At 40.1% G+C, this 25,413-nt stretch overlaps 1 protein-coding gene across 3 annotated transcripts; it reads left to right on the forward strand.

Annotated features, from left to right (window-relative positions):
- Positions 1-6,395: 6,395 nt before the first annotated feature.
- On the forward strand, positions 6,396-25,252 carry LOC105932672 (glycine-rich cell wall structural protein). 3 transcript variants are annotated; one of them, XM_036148142.1, is made up of 24 exons: positions 6,396-6,562; positions 7,420-7,467; positions 7,592-7,618; positions 10,577-10,636; positions 10,746-10,778; positions 11,122-11,196; positions 11,282-11,365; positions 11,698-11,727; positions 11,896-11,940; positions 13,386-14,261; positions 16,160-16,222; positions 16,300-16,347; positions 16,444-16,500; positions 17,932-17,985; positions 18,206-18,241; positions 18,352-18,411; positions 18,693-18,737; positions 21,536-21,577; positions 21,733-21,789; positions 22,007-22,081; positions 22,335-22,367; positions 22,515-22,553; positions 22,924-22,980; positions 24,955-25,252. In XM_036148142.1, exons 1-24 carry the CDS (start codon positions 6,496-6,498, stop codon positions 24,957-24,959), a joined length of 2,016 nt encoding a protein of 671 aa, XP_036004035.1. In that variant the 5' UTR covers positions 6,396-6,495; the 3' UTR covers positions 24,960-25,252. The 3 variants fall into 3 exon arrangements, with proteins under 3 accessions (XP_036004035.1, XP_036004036.1, XP_036004037.1); XM_036148143.1 differs by lacking the exon at positions 18,352-18,411 and having other exon boundaries at positions 6,397-6,562; XM_036148144.1 differs by lacking the exon at positions 13,386-14,261 and having other exon boundaries at positions 6,404-6,562.
- Positions 25,253-25,413: the final 161 nt, after the last annotated feature.

Genomic DNA, 25,413 nt, shown 5'->3' on the forward strand with positions numbered 1-25,413 from the left:
ATTCAATCATATACAGATTGGTCAAAAATGTCCTATATAAGGGAACCAGTTGATTGCTTCAAAGTCCCGACAAGCAGCATTCACTCCTGGAGAAGTGTAGAGCCACAGGAAGAGTCGTCTGCATTGTTGATGGCTTTGCAGCAATCCCTCATACTGAGCATGCATGAAGCAACAGCTCCTAAAGCCATCTGCTGGGTTATCTAAAGAAACCAGCAGATGGCATGAAGTCATTGACTTAATGCAAGGCAGCAATTCCTCACACTGAGCATGCATATAGTGACAGTGGAGAGGAAAACATCCCTTTAACAGGAAGAAACCTCCAGCAGAACTAGAAACAGGCTCAGTGTGAACATCCATCTGCCACGACCGGTTGGTGTTTTGAGAAGATAAGAGCATACACACAAAAAGAGCACAGAATCACTGACCCAGCAGTACTTTCTATGTTAGAGCATTTGTGCATTAGTGCGTTCACAAACTAACAAGGATCTGTCTTGTCCTGCTCCCACCTCAAACGCTCCGAGACCAAACAGAAATGGTTCAGCCCAGTCGGGTTGCTGTATTACGGTTTAAGACAGGACATGCAGCTGTGATGAAAGCAGGAGCTGCCGAACCCACAGCTGAACCAAAATACACATGGCAGCACAGGAGGACACAGGCGTAGCTGCTGCTATCTCATCTGTTTGGTTAGAACCCACGATTGTCATGAGTTTAATTTTCCAAATAAGACTTACTTGACTATTTGTGGTTTCTCATGGTGGCCACGCTGTCTAGTGTAAAGCACGATGAGGTAGTGACCTTAGCAAGAACATCAGTTTGTGAAGGGGTAGAAATTCAATTCCTGCCCTCTGTTGTGTTTCAGTGATACTGAGGTTCTTTAAAGTTGTTTCAGAATTGTCTAAAAATGATCAGCTATAATTATTTTTGCAGTTTATGTCCATTCTGTGGTTTAAATGCAGCTGTACAGATGTCTCAATGTGCTTGCAGACTCTAACCAGCTGCTCTTCCTGTTAGGTTGGCTCCTCTCAACAAAACAATGTACGATCAGCTGAAACGACAGAACATGCTCCTATCGCTGGATCAGCTCCATCATTGTTTTGTACCTGGTGAAGAACGGCAAGCATTAGCAAGTGATAAGATGTGACAGGGGTTGCGTTTGGAGTTTACATGAGTCCTGATGGCTGCATTGAGTAACTGCCTTGCATAATTGTGAAAAAATGCAGGATGCACATCACTGCCCTTGCGTACCCAGCGGATCAAAAGTGATGCTGCTCCAACTACTGTTGTGCCCATGTGCCGGCCAGTAGAAGAAATCGCCTCATGTACAAACAAAAACACAACCCTTATCTAACACTTGGTGCAATAAGTCTGTCTCAAGGAGGCAAGAGGCGTTGTGTGAAGGTCTGCAGACTTTCACACAATTTTTTGACTCACTCATTAACCAGCAACTGCAAGATAACATCTCTCCCCTAATGATACCACCAGTGATACCAGTTCTCTCATATTTGTGGGCTTAGATGGTTTGGTGACTAATGACTATTTGGTTATTAAAGCATGAATCACCTTCAAAATGAAATTACAGCATTGCCTCTTGGTATTTCAGCAGTCATCCCTCCCCCTGACCCCCATTGAGTTCTCTGATTTTTATTGCATAATGATTGAGAGGCATGCACAAAATAACACACTAAAGCAGTTTTTCTTCTTTTTCAATTTGAGCCATTTTACCCTGGTGGGTGTAGAGGTCTGAAACACGCAACATCTGGAGCCGGCCTCGCAGACTCAACACGCTGCTGTGTATTAGTCAAGTCATTTCAGCAGCAAGGCGGTTCAAAGTGCTGCGCATCATGAAAGCATAAAAACATCATAAATGTATGGAAACGGACAGCATTTGTGAGACCAGTACCATCAACACACATCAAACATGCTGCTCAGTGTTTCTGTTATTAAGGCTGAAAGCAGCTCTAAACAGGAGGCTTTACTGTCTGGATTTAAAGGAACTCAGTGTTCCGGCTGATTTACAGTTTTCTGGAGTTTTGTTCCAGATTTGTGGAGCATAGGAGCTGAACACTGCTTCTCCATGTCTGGTTCTGGTTCTGGTTCTGCAAAGTAGAGCAGAACCAGAAGATCTGAGTGATCTGGAGGGTTGATACAAACACTTTAGTGAGGATAGATTCACTTCTGCAGTGGGAACAGTTGCATCCGTCTTTCTATATGTGCAAACTGCTTTGCAAATAAAGCCTGACTTGAGATAGTTTTGCTTTTAACCCCCCCCCCCCCCCCCCCCCCCCCCCAAGTCTGTGCACATTGCATGCCAGCAGAATGAAAACTGTTGATTGCACGCGAGGCAGTAAGAGTGTGTGATGTTGGACAGAGGTGAAGGGCTTCTCTGTCAGTCTCAGAAATCCTGGCCTGACTCTCACTCGTAGACTCTTTTGATATTCCAGTGCTTTATGGTCTCAGATCTGGACTGTTTATTGAGTTTATAACCTCCATGGCAACAGTTGCTCCGATGCATGATATGCAGACGGTGTCAAGATGTTTCACACTAAGGTAAAACCACGCTGGAAAAAAAACATACTATAAAAACGAAAACAACCTTCCACTCAAATTATGGTTTTGGGTATTTAGTTTTTATTTTGGAAGCTACTGGAAAGTGTTTTCTTGTTGCAACATACATGCGGCATACAGTGACTGGATGGTAAAATCTGAGAATAAATTGGTTGTTGGTGCCAAAACACTGCAGGGCACTGTGACTGCCGCCTCTTGTTTCCAGAAGCAAAAAAAAGTAACACACCAGAAGTGATTCTAACATGATTTAATCTGCTAAGGGGAGTAAACGCCGGTTGGTCTGGACCTCTCTGGAGGACTCATTGTGACTTGTAGAGGCTCATGAGGTAACTCTAGCATGCAGACTCTTGAACAAACAATGAGGATTTTTGCTGTCAGTAACATCCTGACTCGATGAAGACTGCCGGCGATGCTGAGTGTGGTGCACAGTGTTCCTCTGCAGTGGAAACTTCCACACACCGTCCATCACAGGAGCAGGTCCCGTGCAGACGGAGCACGTGGAGTGCCGATCATCTTCTCTGTGTTTACTTACAGTCTGACACGGTAAGTGCGCTTAAGCACACCTCACGGCTTTCACAGTACATGAGTTGTTCAAGGTAAGTTCAGATTTCCAAGCCGTGCACAAGTGGAAATCTTCTGGACAGCTGACTGCTGCTGACTGAGTGCTAGTAAAAACTCAAATCTTCTAAAGAAGATAACACAATATAATTTTAAATCCTCCGTCATCTCTGTCTTACCATCACCCAGATATCCATCTCTTATTGTGTTCTTTACTATCTGAACAGTCAATATTTTCTCTTACTGAAGGGATATCCCTCATAGAATGGTTCCAGCACAGTTCTCCTCCAGGTCCTAACAGTCTGCATGTTACATGAAGATAAGCACAGACATGGTGGAGATGGCCCAAAGCGCTCTGCAAGCTGTGTACAGGAACGCATATAAAACCTCAGATAAACGCTGCTGTTCAGAACACAAGCGCAGAAAACTAAAATTACCACGGCACCAATTTACCTTCTACCTTTACCTACTACTACTGACCCAAATTCAGAGGACATGGAGTCATTTTGTGGAATCGCAGACAAACTGGTGCTTTTTGTGAAAGAATGTCCCAACAATGATTTTCCACACTGCTCCCAGCTGAATTTACGCCCCAGAACTCGTGCTGTTGTCCATTTATCTCAGGAGTCAGGAAGTCAGAAGCTGGACCTGCAGAATCTGCCAGTGTCGTCACATCTAACTTACCGGCGTTCCGACTGCGAGCTGGAAAACAAGCAGCATATCATCAGTGTTTTTAATGACTAGGCCGGATTTTGTTAGCAGTGTTTCAATGTGGAACACTGTGACTGCAGCCCTCACCAGTTCTACTCATCGCAGCTTTATTTTAAAGTTGAAGCCGGTGAGTAAGCACCAATATTCGCACTTACTGCGGTTGTCTTCTTAAATGTTCCCGTTTGGCAGGTTTCTAAGTACAAATGCACGCCACCATTAACAGTCCGGCGAACAAAAGCTACAATAAAGTCAAGGTCTGCTCTAAGTTGATGGTTTTTAGGCTGAGGCTGGAGCAGCCAGGCAGGAGGCCTGGAGGAAGAAAGAGGAGATTTATGGATTTATTAGGACTTAAAGGCAGCTGCTGTGAGACAGGATGCAGAACTTAGGGTCAGATGAAGAAAGGCGAGTCACCGTGGTGACCTCTGAAAGTGAAATGCTGAAAGTAGTTTATCCTTTTCATCATTTCATCCAAGCCCCACAGCATGATGCTGCCACTACCGTGCTTCCTGAAAACGTATCCTTTCGCTCAGATAACACAATCTCTGTTTCATCCGACCCAAATGTTTAATGCAGAATGCACTTGTTCTGAATTTGACGCTATGTTTTTTTGTTTTTAATGGATAAATGAGGCTTCTTAAGCAGCATTACCAAAACTCTGACCTAAACCCAGCAGAAAATAGGCGGGGTTATGTTCTAAAAGCCAGACCTCTGCCAGGAAAAGACACCGGACCTTCAGGGGGCCAAATATTAGTTCAAACAAGCCGGCAGAATCAGCACCACAAAGTCTCTCTTTCCCCCAACAACCATTTTCAACGTTGGTCTTGACGCTCTGACACGCTGACTCACCTCTTATAGCTGAGACAGACGCAGACAGACAAATGTTTAGAGGTGAATCATGGATGAAGGAGTGATGAGTCAGACGGGGGTTATGTTATTGTCTTGTGCTCGCTACCACCAGGGCAGACGACTTGGTGGTCCGCACATGTGACCGAGAGTTTCCTACGCCTGCAGGACAACGACGGTCTTCTTTAAGAGGCAAATCATAATATGTGGTTCTATAGTTTGCATTCAGTGCTGCTGGGAACGAGACTTAAGACTTAAGACATAAACTTTACATTAAGAAAATGGCGGTCAGGACCTACCACAGTAAAACATAAAGAGGATCATAAAGGCGCTCTATACTGCGTTTCTTTTATGACCCTAAGACTTGTAAAAAGACCTTTTGTTGTGTCAGAGCCCATTTACAGCTTAGCCTGGAGGCTTTTTGAGGGGAAATTGCATAAATTTGCCTTGATATTACATGTTAATGAGATGTGGGCTATTTGGTTTTTTTTACAGCAATAATATGTCGGTTTTCTCCAAATAAACGTTCATCGCATCGTGTTTCTCCTCTAATTGCACATTACCTGCCTCAGGGACTCCCCAAGGTCAGCAGACAAATATAACGATGATGAATTTTCTTCCTGTTTCATTTCCTTTCGGAATAATTAAACAAAATAAATCAGGTCTCATTTATTTGGCTTTTCATTTTTTAACGGTTGTGACAAACCACTGGAAGCAGGAAAACGTGTAAACAGAACAATTTTCAGCTACTCTACTCACCTCTGGTCACCTGTCAGAGCGAAGAACAAACACATTTTAATCAATTACACACACTTTACCCAGTATTTGAGTAGTCTTCTCAGCAAAAACTCTGGAAACATGGTGACTGGCCCTCAAAGTGCTTAACTCTATATTCAGTCCTTTACATGCTGACGGTGTAGCCAGAGCTGCTCTGGAGCACGTAGGGCTGCCATATAATCGCCGCCTCTGGGCCCTCAGACCACCGCCAGCAGGAAAACCCAGTAACGGGTCTTGCCCGAGGACACACCGGGCAAATGGGGGTTCAAACCGGCAACCCCCTGGTTACAGGACGAGCTCCCTAGCTCCAGTCTCTCCGAAAAGAATATAAAAAGCTCCAAAACACACAAGGCATAAATAAATGTCATGTCAGCACAAAAACAGACGATTTATTTACTAAATAAAATCAAATGGTAACAAATGTTGGCTCTCTTTTGTAGTTTTTACAACAGCCAAAGAGAGTTTGCTCCCATTTTATGGAATTAATAGCTTGCTTTTTTTCTTTAATCACATCTTTAGCATTAATTCTCAATAAGGTGTGAAAACTTGAAACGCACTAGACTAGAAGCATCTGAAGCATGAAGCATCTCCTCGATCCTGTTGAGGGACTTATCGTTTTTTTCTGCATCTTAGATACATTTAAAATATTTTTCTTTTGTGCTCCACATTCCTGTTTTATTTTAAAGCCCACACTGCATAATAAGCTGCCATGGTCAGTTATGAAGCAATGGAAAAAAAAAAGTTGTTTCAAGGAAACAAGAACATTTACTCCTTGGAAGCAACGCGTGAAGAAACGAGGTTGGTTTGAATCTTTTGCAGGTCAGGTTACTCCATATCAATGCATACGTGCATCTTCAGCTTATGGAAACACAGCGCCCCGTTAGAGGCGTCTTGCCCCAGTCAGCAGTGGGAGTGTGTCATAGGAAAAAAAACACAGCATATATAAGAGGTGAGAGGCAGCGATGCTTTAGGAACCGGCTTTCTGTCTGTCCTTTTTGTTTCTTGCAGCGCTCCTGCCTCTTTAACCCGGTCGGCTCCATCATGCTGCTCCAAGCTCTGCTGCAGACTTCTCTGCTTCTCTGGCTGGCTCAGAAAACGCTGCAAGGAGGTGAGAAATACAGCTTTAATACAAATGTTTTAAAAGTCACTTTCTAAAGTATTATCACTTTTCAGGCCCACATTCCTGTTTGCTTTGACTGTTTGTAAAGTTTTTCCCATCTTTTAATTTTCTCTTCAGCAATAAAGTTGACTTTACTGAAGGCAAAGACTATTTTGACAGTTTTTTCTTGTTTTCCTGTGTTAGGTGATTAAAATATTGTTTTCTCCCTAACAGTGTTTGCGTAAAGCACTTCATAGTCTAGATTTAATCTATGCAATATAAATTTAGTTAATATAGCATTAAATACTGGCTAAATCTGCACAAGGCTATAGAAAAATTAACATCAGCGGCATGGAGTCCGTTTGTCAAGCTCGTTGTAGTTTCAGTAAAACCTTGATTTACGAGTCGGCGTCTTCTGTGACTCCCTCTCACGTAGCTGTTAGATATCGTGTGTGCGAGGCTGAGGAAGGAGAAAGAAAAGTAGTGAATATGCAGCTTCACGGCTGGCAGCCAGGTGGGTGTGGTTCATATGTTCTGTTTTCACCAAATCAAAGGATGCGATAAGAAGGTGGCAGAGGCAGGAGAAATCTGACAGCGGGTCGTGAGAAGAACTTCAAGGCTCCTGAGAGTCGCTGCGTTTTGTCCTCAGTCTCCATCCCTGGACGGCTGTCCAGGGATCACGCTCGTTACTTTCACACATTTAGGGACATTTTCTAAGAGCCGCAGGTCTTTGGTCACTCTGCAATTAACTTTTTCCCCACAGTGTTTTGCATACATGCACACCTTTATTTCTTTCATGCTCTCCTTCAGGCTTTAGATTATTCTTTGCAAAGTTTTTTTATTGTCATGCATTCTCAAATTTACAGGAGTTAGGCCTCAAAATGTGGCCTATGGGAGAGCACTGCCAGCTCGAGGTACCACACTTCCTGAAATGTCTTTTTTTTCTATACCATGTTAAAATGTTAATGTTTTCTCTTCTGTCAGTGACAATCTGGACAAATGTTTGTCTCATTTCTGTTTTTATGTACATTTCTTTAGGTGTTGGTATTGGAGTAAAACCTGGAGGTCAGTTGTTCAGTTTTATTTGAGTATTCACACATAATTAATGTCTCATTCATTTAGAGTAGAAAAAGTATATTAAACTATTTAATTTCCTTTACATGAAGCTGAAAAAGCAACAAATATTCCTACTACTGCTAAAATAATACAACATATTGTCAATTGGGGTTAGAATAATGTCATTGACATTAATTTATTTCCATATTTTAACTTGTGATAAATGGACTGAAGCAAAACTATCAGATATACATTGGCTACAGTAAGCGGAAGTTTTCAAGTGCTTATTGTACAGAATATATAATGTTTTGCTCATTACAGAGTAAAAAATATAACAAGCTAAAGTACCTTAGTTTATTATAGGCTATCTGGTCGGTAGTCGGGTTCTTATAACCAACATTGGCTTGCTACAATTTTAAAAACACAGTTACCTTAAGAAGAGTGATGGGTGCGTCCTTTAGTTTGCACAACCTGTTTTACATCAAAATATTTCCAAACAGACAAACTTCTCTTTCTTTGAACTTAAGGAAAGTGTTTGAGCCTTTTTTCAGCCAGCTGACTGGCAGTCTGTGCAAACAAATGGTTAAGGAGCAGCATTTTATAACTGCGCTCTGGGACTTTTACTTGCCATCTCATTAAAATAGCTTTTAACCTTTGGAACAACATAACAAAAACTCTTTTTTTTTTTGTTCTTCTGAAGTATTAGTTGTAACCTTCATAAACCTTTATAGGAGTTAGCGGCCCATGCCTAATTTTGAGTAGTCACTATCTTACCTGGGGTATCGGAATCAGAATCAGAAATACTTTAATAATCCCCTTAAAAGGTGAGTTGACAGCTTCTCAGAGTGGGAACAACTTTAAGAGGTAAATTATTACAGACAACTTGAATTCAAGTGGTCTAGATTATAGATGTGACGAGTGTTTTTGCATCCGGTCATGTTAGCACAAGTCAGCTGATTATATTGTTACTCCCCTCTCAGCTGAACTGTTGCTATGCTAACCATAGACATCATATACGTAGACGCGTAGTTGGGCGGTTCTGCCTATGCTGCAATGCGTCAGAGCGTCCGCCATCTTTAATGGGGCAAATCTGCAGTTACTCAGTCACTTAAACAGTATCAGAGGGACTTTAATCTCAGAATATACTTTGTATTCGTAATATTTTTATTTTTGTAATATTACAAGTTTATTTCCGTATCCCTTTAGCGTCATTCTCCTGAATTTATTCTTGCAAAGAATAAAAATAATTAAAATAATCTAACCTGGCCCTATTACTCCAGGAGTGAAATAATTCTGCAAACTGTGACTATTCTGGAAATGTTCTCTCTTAATTCTCATAATATGACGTTTTTCATTACCACTTTTATTTATTTTTTTTGTTCTGTTTTACTTAGGTCTTTTATTCTCATATTTTTCATTTTACCTCTTTAATACTCCCCCATAAAGTCTTTTCATAAAGTTTCACATGTGACACGGTTTTCTGAAATAATGAAGACCACAATGTTTAGATTTAACAAATTGATCCTTATATTCATAACACATACACACACAAATACATCTATATATATATATATATATATATATATATATATATATATATATATATATATATATATATATATATATATATATATATATATATATATATATAATCACACAGCTATTTATTTGGCTAATTTTTAATACTTGAAAATCTATATATGCACATCTATGTCTAAATACAATAGTCTGTACTGTCTGCAAGCTAAAAACCTTGAAAAAGAATGGTGTTGCACAGCTTTTTCCTAGTGTTGCCACTCTGCAGCTTTAGTGTGTCCAGTTTTGCAACATGGTGCAGCCTTAGTTTATAGAAGGCAGATACAAGTAGTGAAATCAGCCAGAATACATTTCCATGCAGCACAGGAATGAGGCATCTTCTCTGATCCATGTTCACAATAACAGAACTCAACTTTTTTCTGCCACATACAATATGGCGGTGACGTTGACGTGCGGACCTGCGCCCAACGACGCGTCTACGTATATGATGTCTGTGATGCTAACTGTGTGGCTGAAATAGTTTGCTGCACAGTCTAACCTGTGCATAATTTGGCTCATATATGTAGTTTTTTCAGGAGCAATGATTTTACATTTATAATTAGTGAATTAGTGAAACAGTCATGGCTGAGTTGCAACAGAGTATATTTATTTGCATTAGCACAGCTACATGTAGCTACACAAAAGTTTGTGGCTTGACAAAATTGTGACATAGCAAGGAATTATGTGTAAATGTGATCATATTAAATGTTTTAATAGCACATTTATTTAAAGCGCTCACAGCATTTTGAGTTCTTTTGGTCATAGATTTGAGAAATTAAGTTGTAAAATGGTATTGGTGCTAAACTATTAGCTCTGAGTATGGCGCGTAAGCTAGCTCGACCCCTCCATGTTGGCTTGTAGGTGAGCCAGAAGTCATCATGCTTGGTTCTTGTTTTCAGTACAACTCAATGTTTTTAGGTTCAAACAAAGCAAAAGAAAACCCTGTATACATTTTTCCTATCAAAAAGTATTCTGCTCATTTTGAACCTCTGTCCTACTGCCAAACAAATGCTTTCTAAAATATGATTATTGGAAAACCTCCTGAGCTTGAAATACTTTGTGAATTCCCAGCAATGCTTTATGTGCTGGAGAACACGGACGTCAACGTATGTTAAAAGAGTTAATGACTGAGAGGATGTGGTGAACGTTTTTTTAAGGAATACACGAGTCACAGTTGTTTTTGGAGAATTAGTTTTTAGGGTAAAAAAATAAATTCTTTGAGTTTTGATGCTAATAATATCAACAATATCACCTCCTATGGGCAAAGCATAAGAATTACAGCTTTAATTTTATTTCAGACAGTTTATTTCCCCAAATGGATGCCCAAATACTTACAAAAAGCATAAAAACAAACACAAAAAGTAATAAAAGTATGTCTTCTTTTCCTTTCAGTTACTGGAGCCCTTGGTGCAGTAGGAAACCGATATGGCACAAAGGCAATGAAGACTGGGAGTATGTTATTTTTTTCACACCACATCTGAAACATCCATTTTATATTAACAAACAACTTTAGAAGGAACAATGTTTGTGTATTTATATATATATATTTTTTTAATCTCAGTTGGCCGCTATCCTGGGGCTCACCTTGGTGTTGGTAAGTTAAGGTCAACTTTTTAAAATACTAGTTGCAGCATTAGCAAACCCAAATCCAAAAGACTGCATTAAATGTTTAAATTGTTCTTCTTTTGTCCATGTTTGTGTTTCTCTTGATGGGTTGTACTGAAATGTAATTTTTCCCTCGGGGGACAATAAAGCAATTCAATTCAGTTCAGTTCAATTGAATTCAATTTCTACTGCCCTGTTTATACAATTATAGTTTTACAGTAAGCAAGAATGTTTTTCCCCATTTGGGAGAAATTATTGAGCCAACCGGCTTAAACACAGCTCTGAAACAGGCTGTGAACTAAGCACTCACTGTAGTTTCCGCTGTTCTCCAGGAGGCTACAGATCTCTTGGATTAGGAGGAAGGGGAGGCCTAAAGCAAGGCGGGTATGGAACCCAGGGGGGTTATGGTAGGTGTTCACGCCCTAAAAGCCTAATTTCTTGTCACAACTTCCTCTTTTGTGTCTCATTTCTACTTCCCTGATGTGATTGCAGGCGCCAGTCTGGGAACAGGAATGGGACTAAGCCCTGGACTTACAAACGGACTGGGACTAGGTCTGGGCCAGGGAGGAAAGCGTGGTAAGAGCGGCGCCGACAAAGACGTCACCTACTGCATGATGTTCAATACGGGCGTTGATAGTGAATCTGCTCAGACTCATAGTGTGATTAAAGTTTGAATAGTCTTTATCTGTACTTGGAAAACAAAGCAGCACGAAGAGCTTGACAGGAAACTCTTTAGAGCTGATTGTAGTCTGATTTATGAAATGTGTAAAACCACTGAAACCTGTGTCTCGGTTTTATTTCCACACTAAGGTGCATGTTCTCTGTCTAGTCTCTGGTGCATTTGTAAAACAAATGTCTGGGTTTGCACAGGAAAGAAGAGTTTAACTCTCTGTTTCTCGTGTCTGCAGTTTATGGTGCAGGCCTTGGCCCTCTTCCAGGTAAATAAATACGTCCTCCTGTTATTTAACTTAATGACGGTACTTGAAGTGATGATTTGATGCAGCAGTGTCTCTGAAAACACAAATGCAGGCTGTGTCCTCATCAGGCAGAGAGGACTTAGCTTATTTAAAAGTAAAACGTCACTTCATTTATTTCTTTTTTGCCAGGTTATGGAGCTTATCCAGGAGTTGGGTACCAAGGAGTACGACCAGGTTAGTGTTGAATCACGGTTCCACCTTAGAACCAAACTCTCATCTTAGCAGCTATGGGCTGCAGGGTGTTGTTTTCTGCATATTTCGCAATTTTCTGCAATTCTTTACATAAATCTAACTTCCAATATCTTGTACTTTTACTCTGATCTGCTGAAATTGGAGCATTCTGCCTTCATGCTTTGCGTTGAAAGGGTTTTTGCAAACTAGAGCTTTCTATTGATGTAGGTTAAACACAAACATCTGTCTTGTCTGCTTAAATTTAAAGTTTTAAAAAGGTTGCGAGGACCTGAAAAAAATGTTTTATGTCACCAAGACAGCTGTGTGTGTCTCAGTAATTATTTGCTTTGTGCTAATGCACCGCCTACACGTTTACAAATCTGTGGTTCTCTGATTTATTCAGACTGAATTCCTGCTTTTGTGTTCCACAAAATCAGATTTATCCACCATAACCTGACAACTGATCGCCGGATTTTAGCCGTGCTTGTCTGTCTGCTGCTTGTTTGCATTGGCATTGGTGGATGCATGTTGATGTTTTAGCTTAAACGAGCCTTTTTGGGTAAGGAATGTTTATGTTTCAGTGATTTGGCCAATGTGTTACATACGTACTTCTTCTTCTTCTGTTTCTTCATCTTTTACTAAAGTAACTGCAATTTGTGGGGATTGAACAAATGTGAAAACCTATGAAATTTAGTGCTCACCTGCATAAAGAATGATGAAAAATGTAAAAAACAATTACAGAATAGACTTTAGCCCATTGAAAATGCCAGTTTAGACACAGTGTGTGATTTATGAAATGTCCAAAGGAGATTTTTTGTTTTCTCAAAAGCATCGCTGAATTATGGCCATCCATCCATCCATCCATCCATCCATCCATCCATCCATCCATCTAGCTATCCAGATCAGTTATGATCTGGATTTACTCCGGATGTTATGTTTTAAGGTGTATTTTCATTAAACAGCTTTGGAAGTCAGTTCTTTTTGAATCCAAAAATATCTTGCGCTGAAGTATTTAATTCACCTAAATAGATAAACCAAAGGAAAAACGTGGTATCATTACACAGTGGGTGACTTGTGGTGCTCTGTGATTGACTCAAACTCAGTCAGAAGCTGTCTGTTTCTTGTGCTCTAACTTTCCGTGCTTTTACTGTAATTATAAAGTATTCTTGGTCTCTTTGTTCACACTTTTCTAATTATAACAAGAAAACTGGACCTTTCAACCAGCCTAATTTCAGACTGCAAAGGATTTGGTCTTTCATCCATTAGTTAAAGCCTCTATAACACTGATTATCATCTGGAGGAGGAGTTTAGCTGCACTCGTTAGTTTAAAAATCAGTTTTTCTTCAAATACACCGGATGGTCAGTGTGTCTGAACATCAGCGTGAAACACGCCGACTGTCACCGAGCCCGAAGGAAGTTGTGAATGCATGATGATATTTCTCCGCCAGGTGTGTCTGCAGCAGATTTGGGTCGACCTGAGGGGGCCAGTCTGGGTCAAGCAGCTCAGACGAGCAGAGCTGTAGGTCAGGTGCTTGGAGAACAAGAAAGATCACTTGGAGATGGACTGAGGAGAAGCAGCACATTTGGTCCTACTGTTCCCAGAATACATGCGAGAATCGAGGTGAAAAGGCCGAGTCTGGGCATGCAGTCGTCAAGTCTTAGACCAACATTGCCTTTTGATAAACAGAATAAAATTCTTGGTCTTTCACCTTTGCAAAGACAAGACAAATATGAACCTTTTGGTTTTGAAAGAAGGGGAACCGTAGGTCGTGATGCCATGTTAGCAGGTGCTGGTATGAGCAGGCAGCTTCCTGTTGATCAAGGCATCAAAAGTCTGGATTCCTACAGTCCTCGACTTCACGATCCCACAGATCCATCAACTCCAGGAAATCAAGATGCTAGAAACTGTGAATCTGCTGCTGATTTGTCAGAGCTGTTGGACATTAATCCCCTGGACGGTAAAATGGGCAAACACCGTGGGTGTAAAAATCTTCCTGCACGAGGTCAAGATGTCAGAGGCAATTTATTCTCCACTGGGCAGCGTCAGGAAGGCATAAATCCTTTATTTGCACCTACGGACACTCAGGACATCAGAGGACCTCACGCTCAAGACAGAATCAGGCTGACAGACCAGCGCTACCATCCTGTGATCCCAGGCGCAAGCAGGACCCAAAGTTTTGGAGTCACCTTAACTGGAGAAGAGCAGAAAGCTGAAGGTTTAACTGGAGAAGATGCCAGACACCTTTCTGAAGCTGAATATGTAGACAAACGGTCAAAAGCTCGTCGTCTGCCAGGGCAGACTGAGGGGAATACGCAGGCAGCAAGTAAGAGAAAAGCTTTCTCTTTTTCACCATTTTCATGTTTCCGTACGTCACATTTATCTTCTAATTTATAACGCTCTTTTTTGTAATTGAAGATGCAATTACAAAAATATATTCTTTCTGTTAAATATATCAATATTCTTACATATTTGTTTCTCTTCAGCAGCAGCCCCACAATACATCGACCCTCATGGTTCTAATCTCGGCCTTCTTCTGTTTTTTGTGTGAACGTTGCCTTTCTTTTCTTTTCAATGCTTTGTGAATTAATTTTTTAAATTACCTTCATCTGATAGAGATAAAATAAGGACATTACTACCTTTTGGCATTAATAGTGTCCTTAGTTCACTAACTTAATGTTATTTAATATTGTCCTGTCAGAAATCTTGGGATTTTTTTTATGTTAGAGGATTTTAGCAAAGATAGAGTCTAGAATCTGCATTCGTAGCATCTCGTTTTAACTACTTCAATTCTTCAGGTTCATTGCCTGCAAATGGTGCAGAATACAGCAGTTCACCTGTTGACTGGAGAAAGAAGGCGTTAGCTGATTACTCCGGTATTGGGCTCTCCAGACTGGCTTCTGGTGATTTTTTTTAGGATAGATTTTAAGATTTTATGCTTTAAAAAACAAAAACGATAATGAATCTATAAGATTTTCCAATAAATATGATATTTTGCGCCGCTTATAACTGCAACTGGCCCTTACATCTAAATAAAAATGAGTTTGCTGCTCCTGAATCATTGGATGCTCTGCTTCTCCATTTCAGACGTGTTCAGACGCTGAGAGATTAAGATTCTCTGCTTAAGGAACACTTTGTTTGTGCCATTAATTATAATCATTCATTTACCGGTGAATTTCATTTGACCTTTTCAGTTACTGATCATTTTAACTTTCTTTCAAACTTGGCGTTGTTTCTTTTCGCTCTGGGACATAAACAAGTTGTTTGTAAAGGTGCTATTCAAAGAAATTTGACCTCTACCTTTAAAATATTTATTAGAAATTAATATTTTGGCAAATGATGCACACCATTGGATTTTTAAACAACGAACCAGTAATGTTCAGTAATGTTCAAATTATCTTTACGTCATACATTTATAAATTAAAGTGCTTTGTTTGTCTAGAGAAAAAATACATTAACCTCCACACTTTTAGGCAAACCTTGTAAAGATGAATAAAATGTCTTAGAAAACAAGATTTTTTCTGCAGCGTAATCTTTCCTTAAAACATAGGAAATAAGTCCAGTTAGAGAATTACAGCAAAGCGTGGCATCTTGGGATCAGCAGGTCTCCATTGCAACAAATAGATGCTTTTATATGCCAACCAGTTGTTTGGAAGAAAGGGGGAAAAAAAGCCCTTAATGTTCTGCTGTTACAAAAGTAAACATGTAGAATTAGCAAAATACTTCTGGGAATTTTACCAGAAACCTGATATTTTTAGGTGGTTAAAAAATGATGAATACTTGAAAAGTAAGTCATTTCCATTGTTAAGTATGATGCAGAACCAACTGGACCTAACTTCCTAACTACACACCTGCCACTGATCAGCTCTAACACATTTTAACTATTGTGGTTAATTAAGTGGTCTTAATTACCACAGTAATGTAAAATGTCCTCATGCATCTGATTGTTTGCATCATTTTTTACTCACACAGAGCACTTTAGGTGGTTCGGCGCCTGCTTTTCTGGATTCTCTGGATTTATTCCAGGAAAATTTCCACCCAGTGGAGAGACTGCAAATAAAACGCATTTCTTTCAAACAAGCTTTCAGACAATTTATGTTTTCTGGTGTCTTTCTCACACCATGCATTGCCCGGCCTGTTTTAAGGAACTCCTGACTGGTGACGGTATTCCAGGTGAACTAAGAAACAGCAGAATTTCTCAGTCTCTGTGGGATTTGTCTGCAGGTTATATGGGAGGAGCAGGAAACTATCTTGGAGCAAGCCTGGGTGCTGCAGGCTATGGAACAGGTAATTACGGTCCTTTTCAGCAGATGGAGACACTGATGGTGTAGACGTGATAAATGTCTCTTGTGCTCTGCTCACAGGTTTAGGACAGGGAGCTTATCTGGGAGGTGCTGCAGGAAAACTTAGCGGTTAGTCTTTAAATTCATTTATTTGTGATTAAAAATGAGTTTCTCTGTTAGATATTAACTTTTACCTTTTTCCGTCTTCTGAACCTCATATCCTAGCTGCTGCTGCGCTCGGACAGGGCGCGTATCCCCAAGGTGTTGCAGGGAAATCAAACGGTGAGGGTGTGCAATTATTTTTGCACCTTTCTTCACACTTTTCCATGATGTTTCTTTATTGGTTTCCTCAGGAAACATAAAGGAGCAGTGAGAGATTCAGAGAAAAAGCTTTCTGCAATTTCTTTCCAAGCTAGATAGGAACTTTTCTGTCGCATGATAAAGGAGGACCAGATCCAAATAGTTGTGTGAAAATGTGGAACGTGATGTAAATTAGTAAAAAGTGCCGTTATACTTTATTTTAATGTTTAAACACAGATGTTATAAACAGTTTTCAAGGCTTTATTTAAATCATTTGAGACTTTTTTGGCTGTTTTTCTTTAATTTTCTCTCCGGTATGTGATGATTTTTATTGAAGTGTTTTTTTTAGCTATTTAATTTAGCCCTTTGCATCATTCAGCCATAAACCCTCGTTAACCTAACGGTTAAACCAGTATTCTGGCTGCTAGAGACGAATAGGTAAAAAAACAAAACAAATAGATATTGGGTAAAAGCTTGGTAGATATGATGATGAGGATGATATATTAGATGTTTAGATGTTCAGATATAGTCCATCTGCTGCACAGAGACAATACATGCTGTCATGGGTTGGATCAAACATGAGAGACAAAGCAAATAACGTTCAAAGAAATTAGATCTTTAACAAGATACAGTCTAAAATATATTGTGTATTAGGTCCATTGGAAGTCATCTTGCAATTTCAGTAGCAGATACTGGAATGGATCGTTTTATTTTCTCCTCTCCTTTGTGGTTTTATTCACCGTATTCTGCTAAAATCTGACCAGTTGAAGTTGCAGTGGGATAGCTTCTACAGATTGACCTGACTGAAGGTTTACCCTCTCATCATGCACTCTTTTATTACTCGAAACACAGAGACTGGGATTTATAGGCGTATAGGCTTCGGTTATAAACAAGATCCTAGAAATGTATCTTTCAATCTGGATTTTCTTTAAATTTCAAAGTCTGTAAAGTTGTTACAATGGTTAGAAATGCCATGAATTCCCCTATTTAGACGTCAATCAGTATAATTGTTTTATGGTTCTGCATCAAATGGTTTTTGATTTTGGTCTCGTCATTTGATTCCTGGCGAAAGTCCTTTCTTGTTAGCATTTCTCACATACATTATGTTTAGCAGCTTGAACCTGAGCTTAGGTGTGGATTTGCAGTGAGACGGCAGGGAATTTGATGCTGCACCTAATTTGCCTTGTAAACTCATTATTTGCTATTTAAAGCAAAAAGCTTTGTCTGTTCAGCCGTCTTCTGCAGAGATTTATTTTGTGGTGAGCTGTAATGCTTCTGAAACTGAAAACATCTTCTTTCCATATGAGAAACATGAGATCATTTTATGTCAAACAGATTTCCAAACCAAAATAAACTCTTTGTAGCACGCCCATATTGCATGCAGTGGAAAATGTTTTTATTCTGTTATGACAGGCTATGGCGATGGAGCGACAGGATATCTTGGTGCGATGGCGGGTAATGGCTTTGGTAAGTGCGAACACATCAGCCCAGATGCTGAGAAACTGCAGCTTTTAAAGATTTTAACTGATGTTTAGTTAAAACAGGCTCATATCTTGACTTGAGAGTTTTTGTTCTGACTGTAGGCAGAGATACATGTGAAATCCAGGCACGGCCTTCACAAAAACCTTCTTTCCTCTGAGTCTTTAAATGCAATATTTCAACATTATATCATCTTCTCTCTCAACAGGTTACGGAAATGGTTACGGTGATGGCTATGGAGCAGGTGAGTGAGTTAATATTTAAGTAGTTGGGGGAAAAATGGGGAAAACTTGGTTTACTTAAAGAGTAATTAGCTCACAGACATAATTAGCGCTAATTAGAGCTATGTTTCAGGGCTTGGTTACCCTGCAGAGTTAGCTGATGGTGCTGAGAGCAAAGCAAGAAAGATTGAAGGTAACGATGACCTGTTGAAAACCTCCTGCAGGCGATGACACTAACCAGTAGAGGCTTAACCTGCAACGTGTGAACGGCAGCTTTTAAATATAATAGGCCGTCCGCCGTTAGCTTCCACTGGGTGTAGCTATTGTATCCTAATCACAGAAGCTGAGCAGTTGATGCTGGCGGTTTCAGATTTCCTCTTTCCATTAACACGCTTACTTTAAAAGGCTTGCTAGTAATATTTTGATGAGTGAGCAGTTTTTGACTTGCAGGTTTTTATTTTTCTGATGTTTCAGCACTCGGCACAGGAGGCTATGCAGGACAGGTCCAGGGGGGATATGGTAAGAACTGACCCATCAAGAGAAATTACTGGTACATAATCGATCTGGTCGGACATTTTGAGCTGTAAAATAAACTCAATTTTTATTTTATTATTTCTAAATGGGATTGTGCAAAGTAGATATTAGCAGTCACTATCTTCCGTGCAACACAAAGGAGTTAGAGTAATAATATATAATTTATTTATTTTTTTGCTTCATTTTGTATCTGAAATGCAGAATGTCTCACATCAGAGTATTGCTGCAGAAAACACAATTTTAACAGTGTTAGTAAATGTTGCAATGACAAAATCAGTTATGACACATGCCTATTTGCTTTATCTTTTCTCCTGGTTCCTTGCTACACACTGTAACCTTTAGCATTTTTGGCAGGATCATGTTAGCCTCTGTTGCCAACAGACTTTGTCCAACTGGCTAAATACGAAGTTCATAAGACTTAGAATGTGTTTCATTATCCAACAATTATTGCACTTCAAACAGTCTTTTGTGACATGAATACTGCGCACATTGATACTGCAATGAAAATATATTTGCAACATATTGTGGAGCCTTAAGCTACAGCCAAGTCAATGAAGTCAATGAAGTCAAACATTGAAGTAACAATCCACTCCTGAAAAGTTGGAGGTTTCTTTCCAAACCGGATGTAAATATTCAATATGGCTGCCATGCATATAAAACGTAGTTCTAGCTCAGGGTTCAAATACTGTGTTGTCAGCTTGTGATGACTGTTAGCCCGGTCACTGAGCAAAACAACAAATTACGCTGGTTTGCAGCCGTTCAGCTGGAAATAAAACTAAGAAGAGGCTGGCAGTATCCCCAGACCTGAGTTCTGACTTTCACAACATCCGTTTCAGGAATCAGGGAATCATGGGAGCTAACACCTTGCTAGCAGGCTCTGCTGAAAATAAACGGCCATTCCAGAATTGGTATCCAAAATCTAAAAATACCAGGCAGAAAACCAGCTGCATTTGCTAACTGGGATTAGCAATAGAATATACTAATAGCAATATATTTCTCACTATTTTACACATTCAACATGTTCACTAAAAAAGTATGTTGTTGTCTGAGCAACTGAAAACAGTGATATTCAGTCGGTGAGAAGATTGAAAAAATATCAATTACTGCAGCTATTGTAAGGTTATTGTAAGGTTAGCGTGTGATGCCTATTGGGTATGAGATCAGGGGTGAAGAAGAGTCTGAAGTCTGATCACAGACGGTCTGACAGATACATTTCCAGTCTGAAAACTCAAACTCTCACGTAGCGCTAGCTGTTTACCACATGGCTATTCTATTTTACTGAGACAAGCATCATGACCTACATTCTCTGTGGTCTTATCTCAAAAGCAGCAACTACAGATGTTAAAAAGAGAAAACCACAGCATAGGTAGAGTCCCCTTTTTGCACATGTATGTACCAAACACAATCGAAGGTTAATTCAGTTAAACTGTTGGAAGAATATTTCATGATATGAACACAGTAGAAAAGGAAGCCATCTTTAGCTAAGCAAAAACATACAGTCACAATGCCAGCGAGGTTTGTGCTGTAATTACTTTAGATTTAGTAGGTTTGATTGAAATAGGCTCTCTTCTGAGCTGCTAGCTTAGCGTTTAGCTTGTTAGCTCTTAGCCCGGCTAGCTTTGAGAATTGCTACTGAGTTCCCCGGGTCAGTTCGGCCCAGTGGCAGTTTGTACCTCCATTTCATTCCGCTCTGCTTCCATTTTCTTTACCTTAACCAGACTATTTCGTACTAGTGTCCTTGAACTGTCAGTTTGTTTTACAATGTGGAGAAGGGAAATTATTCAGATACATAAACAAATACAGGCAACTCAAATATGTATATTTATGTTGTTGTACATCACTGTCTGAAAACTTAGTATGATAGGCTATTTCCATTTTATTTTGGTTCTGATTCCATCAACTTTTAGTGACCTCCTGCTTAGAGGTAGAGATACGATTTATTATGGAATGTAATAAGATAGATCATGATTATTTGACTTTGTGCAATAAAAGCATTGCTGCAGTTTTACCAGAGTTAGCCATAAGTCTTTCTTATTATCTGCAGTACCTGGACAGGAAGATAGAGCAAAACAATAACAACAATAAAAATATAAATATTAACCAAAGACTAGGTACAAGTACAATAATCAGATACTCAGGCCCTGTTTACGTGACATTTTTGTCTACTACATATTTTACACCACAACGCACGTTTTCTCTTAAAATGGTACAATTTGAAAACGGGTTTCAGAGTGAAACATTTTGAAAACATCCTTGTCTTCATGTCATGTACACAGGAGATATTCTTGTAGAGGGAAGCACTGGCACATGCATAGTATGACATTTTTAAGCAGGGAGTGATTGTATTTATGCACATCTATGCACTGCCTACTAGTGGCGTGGCTGAGAAATTACCCCATTTAATATCTACTAGTGTCATGGCCATTGTAATTAAAACGTTGTCATGCAGCTGTTTTAACAGAAAAAAAAACATTTAATGGGTAGTTGTCGTGTAAACAATTCCTTAATCGTAAACTATTGGAGTCCTACTCATATTCCTTTAAGAACAATTATAGTATCCTTAAAGGTCTCAGTGGACCCGTTTGTGAAACTCTTAAAGTTCACAGATGATCGTCAGGGCTGATCATCCCTTCACCCGGACTAGTTTAGGTCTAGGGTCAGGAAGAGGAACGCTAACATCTCTACAGACCCCACACATCTATAGATTTTTACCGTCATGTATCCAAATATAGCTAAAAGAGATCCCGGATCATAGAGCGTGACTTTATTTGATCTCGCTGCAGGAGCACTTGGTACCGGATTGGAATCAGCTGGTGGCAAATATGGTGAGTGCCTCTTCCTCCTGCTGCATAATGAATAAACGTTGCTCTGCAAGCAGGACTCAGCAATCAAGCATGCTGAATAGCAAGGAGCTGATGCAACATGGCAAAGGATGACCAGAGATCTGCGTCACTTTGATCAGGGGTTGTTTTTCTTTCAGGAGGAGCCGCTCAGGTTCCTTACGGCAACGCTCCGGTGATCCCCGCTGGGCTGGAAGGTAGAAGCTGCACATTCTTGGAGCTTTATGTGCAACAGTTATCCCAGCAATACATAGCACTATAAAAGCTTTTTTTTTTTCTTGCATCCTAGTTAACTAGTTGACACCATCTTAGGTTTTTGTTTAAACAATGCAAATAGCTAGTTACTGACATCCTGTCTGCTCATCACGCTGTCACAACTCTCAGAACTGTTAAATGGCGCTTTATTTCTTCTAGGTGATGGAGGCTACCCGTATGCTTCGCAGCAGCTCAGTCTCGGTGCTGAAAGTGCCAAAGCCGCCAGCAAATATGGTGAGAAAAGACGTGTAGATCTGTGCAAAAGTGTGAGAAGCTGTGCACGACGGAAAAAGGCAGCTGTTGTGGGCTGTTACTTAGGTTTTCTTTTACCAGATACATCACCACTGAGGTCACAGCAAAACAGTTTTTAAATGATCAAAAAGAAAAGAAAAGAGAAAATGCAAAACAAACTATGATGAATTCTTTATTTTTATGATGTTATTCTCATTTTTACCTCTTAATGTTAACCTCGCTCGTGTTGTTTTAGGTGCAGCTGCAGGATATGGAACCCAGCAAGCAGGTGGATTTGCATTGACTGCTAGGCTTTACTCAGCCTCGTTGTTGCACTCATCAGCTACTTTTAATTTACAGTATTCATTGCTCAAACACACTTATAGTTCCTGTGTCCTCTCTAAAGTATGACTTTTTGTTACATTTCCTCCTTAAGGATACGGTGCACAGCTTGGAGTCGCTCAGGATGCTCTGGGTAAGTCAGAAAAAACAGAGACTTCCTCTTTAGTGATCGACTTCCACTCATTGGTGATTTCAGCAGACGTGTTCTTGCATTTAAACATTGTCTTGATGAAAGTCAGAGAGCAGGGTGTGATGATAAGCTTCGCTTGTCTGGTTATGAGGGGGTGGGGGGGCTTTTAAATGTTCAAACTCAGTTGTTAAAAAGGTTTTAACGACCCTTTAAACAAATCAGTTCCTGTTATTCACAACTTAAGGATGAAAGCATGCATTATAGTTTATATTTGAGTCAGATTTCTACCTATGACTCATAGCGTCTGTCTCCTTTTGTTGTCAAATTTCAGTGTACCTTTGAAAAACTGAACCGCTGCGTTTTAATTTCACAGTGGAGCCGGCTGGCAAATATGATGGGGTGAATGCTGCCCTTGGTAACGGGTACAAAGGTAATTATAATCATACCTTACATTACAAATAACACTCAGAGTATTAAATATTCAGATAATTTGTTTATTTAGAAAATTAGCTCCTGAAGTTACAGAAAAAAATCAATGACAACTGCAGAAATTTAGATTGGATATTACTACTATTATATTTAGGACTTTGAATGTCAAACACAAAATAGCACAGGATATATAGATTTTTGGTTTTCCAACCTTTTAATCCCTAAAAATATCTGAACAGTGTGGCATGCTTTTGTGTTTGGCCCCTTTACCCTGACACCTTTGAATAAAGCCCCATATAACCAAATGTTTTCAGACCTAATGAGTAAATAGACACCAGCTGTCTGTAATTTAATCTCAGTATAGCTGCAGCTGTTCTGTTTCTGGCCTCAGAGGTTCGTTAGAGTAACCTGACAACAGCCAGCTGCATGTCTCGCTCCCCCTAGCTCCACTCACATACATCTGGGACACCGCGATAGGAATTGCCTTTATTGAAGGCTGGGCCTTATCAAAACTCCTTGCATATGATTGGATAAGCCACTTGTCTGTCATCTTTATCGACGTGCTATTTCAACCACTCACACCGAAGCTAACCCGTGACGCTGATGATACCGACGCAGGAAAAAAAAATTTTTATTTTTTTTTTATGTGTTTGCGGCTCTTGTGGCACGTATTTTATTGACAGTGAGCTGACAGGAAGAGGGGGGAAGACAGGCGGCAAAGCGCCGCGGGTCGGAGTCGATCCCGGGCCGACCGCGTTGAGGACTAATAGGCCTCCTTATATGGTTCGCGCTAACCGCTAACCGCTCCGGGACGCGTCCGCGTTGCGCGTCCGCGCCCCGGAAAACAAAACGGGAGAAGGTCGGGAGAAGGGCGAAAACATGGTTTCCACCAACAAAAGCCTTCAGAGCCGTTCTCTGATGTTCATTTAATGAAACAATATCAGATAGATTGGACAACACGGAAGAAATAGCAGCATCAATGCTAACGCTTGCTTCCTCGATGCGAGCCGCCATTGTTGTTGTTGTTGGTCACTTCTCCACTACGTCACATCCAGGAAACACCCGCCCTGCGTCCTGATTGGCCAGACCATAAATTTGGTTGGGGAAATCACTTTCAATGAGCCGTGTCCCAGATGTATGTGAGTGGAGATAGGCGGAGCGATACATGCAGCTGGCTGTTGTCAGGTTATCGTTAGAGAGCATTAGTGAACAAACAGCATCGTGAAGAACACAGCAGAAAGGTCAGGGAGAAAGCTGCAAAGAAGCTTAAAGCAGGGTTAGTAAATATAACGGCACACAAGGAGAGCATTAATCAGTGAAGTAAATCATGGTAAATCAGGAGGAGCTGCAGAGGTCTGCAGCTCAGGTGGGATCATCTATCCAGAGGGCAGCATTGTGCACTCCACAAAGTTGGCCTTCATAGAAAAGCTACATGGAGTCTCCTTTAAATTAGCCATAAATCCAGGAGAAGACAGGCAAAACAATCTAGAGGCTGTGAAAGCATGAGACTGGGGCGTAGCTTCACCTTCTAAGTTACAGCCAGACCTACACTGGTTCAAAGCGTGTTCATGTTTCAGAATGGTCAAAATCCAGGCCTAAAGGGGGCAAGACTTAAAAATTGCTGTTTGCAGATCGTCTTCATCCAGTGTGACTGAGCCTCAGGTGGTTTGAAAAGAGGAATTTTGAGTTTGTAGATGTGCAAAGTTTGAAGAGAGAAGCCCGAAAGGATGTGTGGTTCTGCAGAGACTTGCTTTAGGGAGAATAAATATAAATGCCTGTCGTGCTTCCCAAAATTTCATAATACTATGTATAATTCTCCTACACTTCACAACTCTGCACTACTTTGTGTCAGTATGTTGCATAAAAGTTTTTTTTTGTGAACATTTAAACTTCTATGAATACTTTCACACGGTAGAGTCAAAGTGAACAATTACTTTTTTTCCTATTTTAATCCTGTATTTCTGTCTTTATCCAGGTTAAGAAAGGCGGCGTGGACCTCTTCAGGTGGATCTTCATGTAACTTTTGATTTATTGTTCCTGATTTCTCCTTATCACCCTTATTTGTCTTGACCTCACAACTCCTGCTGTACCCGACTCCTTGTGCTCTGTTTTATTTCGTCAAACTTTGTGCTGGATGATGAACAAAAGTAGATGAACAGAGCAAGAAATGTGTGTTTATGTTTTGTTGAATTTTGCCTGATGATTTCATTGTTTCACTCCAATAAATCATCATGTCACACAATGTTGAATAAAAAAAAAAAGTTCTCAGTCAATATGATCTGGCTTTCATGTTTGAACACATTCTCTTAAATAGACATAATGAAACCTCATCCGCACACAGGAAGCGTCACCACTTCCTTCATCATGCCGGGCAACACGCTGAGACATAAAGTAAACACTACCTCTTTAAATGACAGCGAAATAAATCAAAGAT

Source organism: Fundulus heteroclitus, chromosome 16 (genome assembly GCF_011125445.2).
Source record: "Fundulus heteroclitus isolate FHET01 chromosome 16, MU-UCD_Fhet_4.1, whole genome shotgun sequence".
In the NCBI taxonomy this organism is placed as follows: domain Eukaryota; kingdom Metazoa; phylum Chordata; class Actinopteri; order Cyprinodontiformes; family Fundulidae; genus Fundulus; species Fundulus heteroclitus.